This window comes from Calonectris borealis, chromosome 1, assembly GCF_964195595.1.
Source record: "Calonectris borealis chromosome 1, bCalBor7.hap1.2, whole genome shotgun sequence".
In the NCBI taxonomy this organism is placed as follows: Eukaryota; Metazoa; Chordata; class Aves; order Procellariiformes; family Procellariidae; genus Calonectris; species Calonectris borealis.
The window spans coordinates 15,655,463-15,665,740 of NC_134312.1; the positions used below are offsets into that span (position 1 = coordinate 15,655,463).

Here is a 10,278-nt window from a genome sequence, read left to right on the forward strand (position 1 = left end):
TGCTGGAGTAGGTGCACCTCAATACGACTGTGGCAGTGGGTAAGTCTATGCCGCAGCAGGCATACCCCTGGAGAGACTGTGGCTCATACGCGAGGCTCCACTTGGAGCAGGTACAACCCTAAGGGACTGCAGTCTGTGGACAAGTCCAAGCCGGAGCAGGGGCAAGGGGAGGAGTTCATTGCAATGTTAAACCCGATGGGCTGGTCCAAAGGGACCAGGGGTGGAGATTGTAATGGAAATACCTTTAAATTATTGTAACTCATTATTTCAGTTGCATGTTATAGGAATTACTACAGCAGGAACCACCTGAACCAATGGAGGACAAGCCTTACAAGAAGCAGTGCAAGTGCAGTGGTGACCCGACCTAAGCTGGCTTTGGTGCCCAAAAACTCCATGCAACACACACCTCTGCTGTCCTGACTGACCACCATAACAGATGGAGCCCAAAGTCATGGACTAAATGAACTCAGTGGAGATTTTGTGGACATTTTATGGACATTTTACAATGGTGGTCCATAGACTAAAGGAATGATATCTGTGTATTATACCAAAGGATAGGAAGGGGGGTGGTGGTTAATGAGGATGTATTGGATAGTGTGGGACCTGTGCATGACGTAAATGGTATGGAATAAGGGGTGGAGAATGTGCTGCTTTTGGCTGGGATAGAGTTAATTTTCTTCATAGTAGCTAGTATGGGGCTATGTTTTGGATTTGTGCTGAAAACAGTGCTGATAACACAGGGATGTTTTCATTCCTGCTGAGCAGTGCTTGCACAGAGTCAAGGCCTCTCACCCCACCCCACCAGTGAGTAGGCTGGGGGTGCACAAGAAGCTGGGAGGGGACACAGCCGGGACAGCTGACCCCAACTAACCAAAGGGATATCCCATACCATATGATGTCATGCTCAGCACATAAAGCTGGGGGAAGAAGAAGTGGTGGAATGTTTGGAGTGTTTGGAGTGATGGCGTTTGTCTTCCCAAGTAACTTCCCACGGGCGTGATGGAGCCCTGCTTTCCTGGCGATGGCTGAACACCTGCCTGCCCATGGGAAGTGGTGAAGGAATTCCTTGTTTTGCTTTGCTGGCGTGCGCGGCTTTTGCTTTCCCTGTTAAACTGTTTTCTCACTTTTACTCTTCCGATTCTCTCCCCCATCCCACCGGAGGGGAGTGAGCGAGCGAGTGGCTGTGTGGGGCTTAGTTGCTGGCTGGGGTTAAACCATGACACCCTGGCAATTAAGGTATTTATATCTAAGCAAACTTTACATCTGTAATTTTAAATAACTTGTGCTTCTTTTGACATTCCACAATGCTATTAGTTTTACCTATAAAGCTGAACACCCTTTGGGTGTTCACAAGGCTTCTCACAGATTACTCAGTATTTAAAGACACAATCACAGTCTTAAAGTACCACATTTTCCAAGCACTGTTAACTCCAGACACGGTATATACATATGCGAGAAGTTAAGCACAAGACCTATATCCCCTGTTCACTTATATGGCCATCTGTTTTGCTTCCAAGCTCACAGGCAGGGCTCCATACCTAGCAGAAGCATCTGCCCACAAAACATCACGGCAGCTCTGACCATTAGCTGGCATTTCTGGACTACTAGAACATGGGGAGATACTACCTATCCACCATAGCGATGGTCAGGAGGTTTGGCATGTAGTGAAATGCCTGGTGGTAAAAAACAGTCTGAAAAAGGATCAAGCTCTAGGGAGCAGGAACAGTTCACAGAAGACACAAAGAATGCCACTGAAAACAAACCAACCAACCAACCAAAAAAACCCAACCAAACAAAAAAACCCAAACACAACACTATGATGCCCTTGGACAGATGAAAACTAAGCTTCAAAAAGTGCCTGAACTTTCCTTGTTGTCAGATGAAGTTTTGCATCTTTCTGTATTCTAAAGAAGAGTGGAAAGAACAACCAGTGACAACGTACAATATTTGAAATGTATTTTATATGACTTACAGATCAAGACTGTATTGATAAATCTATGTCTTCAGTTAGGAATGACAGAAGCAGGACTTGTACAGACCGGCACATGATAAGTAGGAGTGACTATAAAGTCAATAGGAAACCCCTTCTCTACAGAAAAACAAAACAAAACAAAAAACAAAAACCAAACAAAAGCCCCTACTGGGATTAAGAGAGCCTTACAAGAAAACAAAACCCCAAAATATCTTCAAAGGCCTTTTGATATTTAGTTCAAAGGCTGTGGTTTAGGTTTTGTCTACAAAAAGTATGACAAGCAGCCTTGGAACAACCACCTACAACAAGGTTATGTACTATGACTGAAATAGAGCACTTTTATTCCAGCTGTGATAGCTCCTTATTAAATTTAATCCAAATAAAGGTATATTCTGAACAAAGAATACTTCCACAAGGACTACATCTACTTAATTAAATCAAGTCAGACATTTGAGAAAAACCATGAAGCATAAATTGCATTTAGATCAGCCATCCAAAAAACCACCCCAAACATTAAGAGTTAAATTTTAAGAAAAAGGAATTAACAGGTATTCATCACAAAACAGGGATGACTGAGGTAAAGGCTGCATTTTTATAGGCTAGATAAGAAAACCTTTGGCGTAAAAGCCAAATAATCTTATAATCTACAAGCTTTGTTGGACAAGAGATTGCAATGAAATGACTTTAAAAGGTTATTTAAGTCTATATAACTCAACCATTTGAAAACATGAGAAAAGCAGGTCTGACATGAGAAGTCAGGTATGGCCAAATTCTCCATCAGTGGTTTAATTCCTGGTGCTCACCTGGGTCACATGGGTGCTAACATAAGCCATCAGAAAGATGCTTCTAAGCCCTGCCTACAGTGAAGAAAATAAAACCCCAAATATCTAGCAAGCAGGATCTTGCCTGTACTGTAACTCTACAAGTGATAAGATGATACCAGTTCAACTAAGACGGTATTTGAACTTTCTGGAGTTATTTTGAAAAATCTTTAGTGCAAAATGGGTACAGAACAACCCAGCTACTGAACCCATAGCACTGTACAGCCACAAACATGAAGAATCAGAGGGACAGGTGGAAGATAAGCCAGAAGAAGCATGGCCCTGGAAGCTAGCAGCTGGGCCACTCAGCTAGGGCACTTCAGGTCCGCAACAAGTACTTAGGGCCCAAGACGGGTTGGTCACTGTACTACAAGCCTTGTTCATACACTGAAGTGAGCTATATCCTTTCCAGTGTAGGTGAAAATTGACCGTAGCCTGGTTTATGTGACAAGTAAAAATGAGAGCTACGGTTGTGGGGTACAGTGCCAGAATGTCTTGTTGATGCTGGAAGAGATATTTGGGGGATCCTCACCCCCACATACAACTTACTGAGTTAGATGATTTTACTGCAGTGGTGCTTCTGGCATTTAAACTGGGGAGACTTCTGCGAAGCACCTCCAAGATCCCCTATTACATATTATTTGAAAACATTGTGGAAAGAGGCCGTGATTTGAAAGACTGCTTTACCTAAACCTTTATGAGGTTTAGCCAGTGGAGCCGTTAAAAGCCAAGGTTGCCAATAACCTGTACGGAAATCAACATTGTTAACAACGATGAGGAGATGAACCAGTACTTAGGAACAAAGGGAGTGCTTTATCAGATATACCTCACTGGGATGAGACATAACTAACAGCAGTTATAAGGTAGTGCTGACCCCCCTCAGGACAAAAAAAAAAAAACACAAACAAAAAAACACAACTGTGACTAGCAGTTATATTCAACAAGGATGCCTTTGTAGCTTTCAAAGCAATCACAAAAAGAATGCACACCACAAACAAAAGTGGAAATGAAAACCAAACCGAAAGTCAGTTTATGGTTAAACGATAAGCTTATTTGAACAAAAGAGGAAACCTCAGAAGAATCAATCTTTAATAACTCAACAAAAAGGGCATCCAACAATCGCAAGTAAAGTGCAAGACACTTGAAGTGAGTAAAAAAAAAAGTCTAAGAGTCAAGTACAATCTTACTATTTTGGTTATACATGAGCTTCAAATTACCATAGAAAAGTAGCCTTAGAGACACTCCAGACCCCTCATTAAAAATGTATAAGTGAAGCAAATACAGATTAAGATAATGTTTAAGAACTAAAGTGAAAATATCGGGAGATATCTGCTCTTATGAGATGAGAGGGATAAGCTAATGCAGGTTATGACTGAAGGTTGATCTTGTACCACTTTTAATGTCTCTGTATTCTAGTTCATCCATCATCTCTTATATGTGTATTGAAAAATAAGAGGACCAGAGGTGAGCAAAAAATAGTTCAGAGATCAGTCAGTAGTAAGAAAACTAAGGAGAGCACATGCAAGCAACTGAACTCCCATGGAAGCTGCACATTATCAGCAGAGATGCTGTAAGTGACCACATCCACATTCATTTAAAAAACAAGGTCAAGTGTAAGCACTAGAACTGAATGTATTCTAAATTGCTCAGAGAAAATACAATGTTTAAAAAAGGTAACACTTTACAGCAGATTTCTTTACCACTAAAAATTTCTGTGTTTTGCATCCAAGATTATACTAAAAGAAGATGACAAAATGCCTTATGTTTACACATTTGTGAATAGTCAGCTGTACTACTTCACATAATGCTACAAGTTTCCTGTTCCTTAATGAAAAAAGAAAAACATTTACCTTTTCAACAATGAAAGTTGCAATGATTCTGGAAGGGGTTACTTTCCATTAATTTAAAAATTGGCTGAATTCTGTACAGTTGCAGCCTTCCTTTAGAGCAATGATGACTCGGGGTTTGTAACAGGACCATGAGACTGCGAATCAAAACTTGGAAGATAATGAACCTAGATAGAGTGAAGATTGCTTCTTACGAGGAGTGCCGAGCCAGAAGTTTCCAATGCTTTTCCACTGACAGAATTACAGGAGGTAAGAGAACACATTCACACTCCCATCACAAGATTTTAATTAAAAAAATTATATATATACACACACATATATGGGCTGCTGAAAAGAATACTTTGTAGTCATTAAGTACTAGTCAAAACCAATAAGCTAAAGAGTACTCATGTCTCTTCCTTGCATACCTCTAGCCTTCTAAATAAAGAATACACAGGCTGTCAGAGCTGGAATAAACACACACTCACGTGAAGTGCTTCAGAAGTAAGTGCTCTCCTACATCCATGCAGAGTAAAAGAAGTCATTCAAAGTGACAAATACTTAAAATTCAACATGTAAGGCATACAGAGTTAAAACTATCTTTTAGGCTTCCTGGAAGCATGCAGAAAGAACTGAATTCTGAAACAAATCTTATTTACAGTCTAGGTAGCAAGTCAGCTCCTCCTATGGGGTAATTGCATGGCAGCTTATTATAGCTATCAGCTTAATTACGCAACATTCCAAGCAACAGTAATACATTTCATTGGTAAAAGCAAAATAAGCTATTATTACTTTAGCGAACAAGGTTCAGTCCTCATTTTGATAGCCTTCCCCCACTTGCAGCTCATGGTCCATCCAACCCAGACCTGGTATACGCCAGCCACTGGTATCTTCCGACTGAACAACACAGGTCTGCTAAGCTGATCCTCCCAATACAGTTTCAGACTACATACACCCTGGAAGATTTCTTGCCTGTGCAGAAATAAACAAATATGGTATAAACAGAGCATTGGGAATCAAAGAGAAAGAAAATGGAGAGGTAGTGTGTCAACAACATCAGACGAATGAGGAACTGAAGGGCACGGACCCTTTTGCTTGGGAAGCGCAAGGAGTGAACAGAACCCTCACTGTTGCAGAGGGGCAAGATTGCACGGACTTCTTGGTATAGACACAAGAGTAAGACGTCATGCAGCATGAACAGTGAGCCTCAAGGAGCCTGCTGATACTGTTGCAGCTTTCTAGCAACAAGGATTTTGACTTCAAGTGCTTCCCTTTTTCAGTAATACTGAGTCACTAGCAGAAAACTTCACTATTGAAAGCGTCATTGCTATACTGGACATTCACACACAGAGGTTTCCCAGATAACACCGCATTGATGAATCTCTTGAAAGTCTTATGATCCAAAGAATTAAAAAGACCGGTGTTATTTATCAGCAAGATGCACACACCCCATACCTTATGCCCACAGCCGGACTCCGAGGGGATGGCATATAATACCCAGCACACAGGAGGAATTATACTGTTGGGGGATTTGGAGAAGCTTAAGAATATGCAACAAAGTACACAGGAAGGAAAAAACCTAACTGATGTAAAAACATTTATCTTGTTATGGGGGTTAGAGAAAAACTGGACAATTTGAAGCCCGGCCTCAAAATCCTAGAGCACTTGTACAATTCAGTAAGCCCCAGTTCATAATGGAAGCTCAATGCTGGGTCCAGTGTGTAGCAACTCTCTGAAATTCACCCACTGGGAACTATTCCTATCTAGAAATATCGAGTATACCAGAAATTAGCATGATACTCAGTTGTTTTCAAAAACAGCTTTTAAGATTTTGAAACCGAATATTTGATAATCTTCTGTGACTTAAGAAGAAATGTCCTATGATGCACACACAGACAGGAAAATAGTTTAGAGGGAGTTTAGACAGGAAAATAGTTTAGAGACAAATCTTTGCCTATCAAATTACTTTGTTTCTGAATTTTTATAGGCACTAAACCAGTAACCAATTTTCTCTCCACCCCAAATTTCCAACGGTAGCAACAGAGAACTGGGACACTGGAGCTAACGCTCAAACTAATGAGTTGTGACAGATATGACCCTGAGAAACAGAACTTTTTACTCATGGACAGCTGCCTAAGCTAGGGTTGTACTGTTTAGGATGGTCTGCACATTTTTTTTTCAGAGCTGTTTATTTCCACATGACTTTCATCACCAACATCAGTCCGTATGGATCGGCATCTACCACAACAGGATCACCAAGTAAGCTTCTGATACATGTTTTTCCTCAGAGTCTGGATGTTACATACGATATTGCAGACACACAGACCCTACAATTGTGGATACAGCAGAAATATTTAAAAAAAAAAAACAAAAAAAACCACAAAAAAAAACCCCAAACCAAACCAAAAAACAAAACCAAAAAAATCCCACACAAGATCCATTCTCATTTTTGTTTTAATTGCTAGTAAGAGTGTTTGGTAACTCCTGTAAAAAGCTTGATGTTGCAAGCTACCAGATATTTCAGTGCAATTGTTACTGAAAGCGCTCTCACTAAGTGTGTTTCATTGATCAGGAAATGACGGTATCATCCAGGCAGAAGATAAGTGATCTTTGCTCATATTACCTAACAAGATAAAAGAAGCTACTTGTTTAAGCATTGTTCAAAGACGCTGGAGTTCCTAAGATTTGGAAAAAAGCATACAGGAAGAGAGACAAATTGAATAGTCCTAATAAAGCAAAGTAGACAGTTTTAACTGTTTTTAATATAATACAAAATGCTCCTAGCTGCCACAGAAAACTTAATCCAAATTCAGTTTTAAACTGGAAAAAAACCTCAGGCCTTTACTTGACCTCTTTAAGATTTCTACCACTCCTGGAATGTTACAAATCATCTTTCTTAAGAAACAAACCAGGAGCAAACTGGTCGTCTGTCATCCTAGCGCTCCTCACTACCACTAATCCTAGAGCAGATCCAATGAGTTTAGGAAAAGTAGTGTGCAAATTTGATTTAAAACAGGTACCGTTTAAACCCAGGCCTACAGTATTTAATGTGATTAGTCTCAGACATGGAAGAAAACTGTATCTTCCATATTCGAATAAGTTTGATAATGAACACTTAAACATAGTTCTTAAAGAGCACTGTAACTAGATTAAGCCCTTAATGAAAGCAGTTTTGTGAGCTCTCAATAGCAATGTTAGGATGCTCTGACTGAGCTGCTCTAAGATTTATTAGCATCTTCCAGTCTTCCAACACACCTTCCCACAAACAGTAACAATAAATGTTAAGAATTTCTTTACAAAAAGAGCGTCTTTTTATAACATCACATAATAATAATATCACAGAAGAGCTGAGAAAGGTACAACAGCACAAGTCAGCGACCGGAGCACATACGGAGGCTTGTACTTTGGTAATCAGCCAGTAACAAGGCCTGGCCATAACATCGTATTTGCTTTTTTCAACTCTTCCATCTAGAAGTTCCCTCCCGCCCCGAAACCCATCCGAGTGTGGTCAAATCTTTAAAGAGCTATAACATAACAAATACTTTATAATGATAATCAGGACTGTTACTGTAGTTTTCTTTAGGGCACCAATAACCTCTTTGACATTGCAATGCAGCTCCTGAAGGAAAAAAGTTAGTTTTTCAGTTTAGGAGACACAGCGCACATCTGTACAACCAGATTCGGGGAGTCACACGCTGGCTCTGCCCAGCGTCTAGAAACAGTATGCTTACATTAACGCAACGCTGCGCAGAAGTAGGTCTTGGGCCTGGGCATACTCACATTGTGAGACACGTCAAGAGCTTCTGGGTCAGAAATCACCGGATCGGAGTGTGGACAGCGCGCCTGTACTTGGCCATTCCTATCAAACAACACTATTTCAAGCAATTTCACTGAAGGAAGGAGGATTGTGAAGCGTGATTCCCTACCCTGAGTGAACACCTTGCCTAGCAAATTTGACACCGCAGAAACTAAGCAGAGGACTAGAAAATACGTATTTTGAGTCAGCCGGTTCCTCAGAGCACGCTGCATCACAACCGGATACAGAACTGCAGGCAGCCAGCCACCGGCACGGTTTCGCCGCCCTAGTTGAGCAGAGCGGGAGAAACGAGACACGGAAAAAAAGAGCAACCGCTCTGCTCGCTTTCCACCCTCCTACCGAGGCAACATGTGCGCCCGCTCCCGTCCCCGGCGAGGGCGGCAGGGCAGCCCGGCGGCCGCCGCGGGCCGGAGGATGCTTGGCGGCGGCAGGCGGCCCCCGCCTCCAGCGCGCCCGCCATGGCCGACCCTCGCGCCCTGCCCGCCCCGCTCCGCGCCCGCAGGGCGGCGGGATGGCGGCGCCCACCCCGCCCGCTTTCACTTTCTTTTCTCGCCCAGCCGCCGCCGGCGGCCCCCCGACAGCGCGGCCCCGGGCACCCCGCGGGCGAGCGGGCTCGGCCGCCCCCACCGTGCGCAGGGCTGAGGGGGGCGGCCCCGGCCAGGCCTCCGCGGTCCCCCCTCGCGCCGCCCCGAGGCCGGGCACCCTCCCTCACGCCTCGGGGGCGGCCTCCCAGCCCCGGCCGGACGGGCAGGGGAAGGGAGCGGGTGGCGGCAGGGACGGCCCGGCGCGGCGCCCCGCGGATGGAGCGCCCCGGCGCCAGGCCCGGCGGGTCCGCTGCGGAGGCGCCGGGGCGCCCGCAGAGGTGACCCCCTCCCGCCCTCCCGCCGCGCCCGCACCCACCTTGTAGGAGTCGGTGGCGAGGAGGATGTTGAACTCGGCCCCCGCCGCAGCGCACGCCATGTCGCGAGCCCGAGGAGGCGCCGCCGCCAGCACGGACAGGACTGGGCTGCGCCGCCGCCGCCAGGCGCTCGGTGCGGGGGGCGGGGGGGAGCGAGGAGAAAGGGGGGACGGGGACGGGGCGGGGACAAGGGGATTACGGCCGGGGGGCGGAGACCTCGCGCGGCTCCCTGCACCGCTGATTGGCTGCAGGTCTCCGCCGCCGAAGGAGGTGCCGCGCGGTCTCTGCGCGGGTGGGGCGGGGCCAGGGCGCCAGACAGGCTCTGATTGGGCCCGCCGCCCGGTCGGTGCAGGGGAAGGGAGGAGGTGGCCGTGACACCGCGGGAGGCGGGGAAGAGCCCCGTGCGGCACGTTCTCTTTCGTTGGATTCCGGGCGGAGGGCAAGAGGGGCGGGGCCGGCTCGATGACGTCACCGTCGGGCCGGTGCGCGCTCTCTCGCTATTGGCCAGCAGCGCGGCGGCGGGGCGAGCGGGATGCTCGGGGAGGGGGCAGCCGTAGGGCGACGGGGGCGGCGTGCGCGTGCGCGGGGGGCCCCGGTTTCGATTCTCCGCGGCCACCGCCTCCGGGCGGCGGTTAACTGGAAAAGGCGGGCGGCGGCCTCGGCCCCTGCGGGGGGCTGGCCCTGGCCGGGCGTACCCTGAAATGCCGTGCCCAGTGTCAGCTGCTCTGCCGGGAGCACGGTGGCCGTTGGGGAAGGGCGGCTCCCCGCTCCCTCGGGCTGTGAGGAGCCTGGGGCCCTGTGCCCCACCGGGCGGCCTCAGCCGGCGGCGGGGGCGTGGGAGCTGCCTCAGGGGGAAGGTGCCGGCAGCCGCACCGGTGGCGAGCAACTGCTGAAGCGAGGGCCGGCCGGCGGGTGTGCAGCCTGGCCTTGCGTGCCCCGTGGGG

General features: G+C 46.5%; 1 protein-coding gene across 1 annotated transcript in view; it reads right to left on the reverse strand.

Moving 5' to 3' along the window:
* Positions 1–9,482, reverse strand: part of NAMPT (nicotinamide phosphoribosyltransferase) — a 33,221-nt gene extending 23,739 nt beyond the window's left edge. The window contains exon 1 of the mRNA XM_075145259.1: positions 9,337–9,482. Within this exon, the coding sequence (XP_075001360.1) occupies positions 9,337–9,396 (60 nt within the window). The 5' untranslated portion in view covers positions 9,397–9,482. The remainder of the gene's footprint in view (positions 1–9,336) is intronic.
* Between the last annotated feature and the right edge of the window lie 796 nt (positions 9,483–10,278).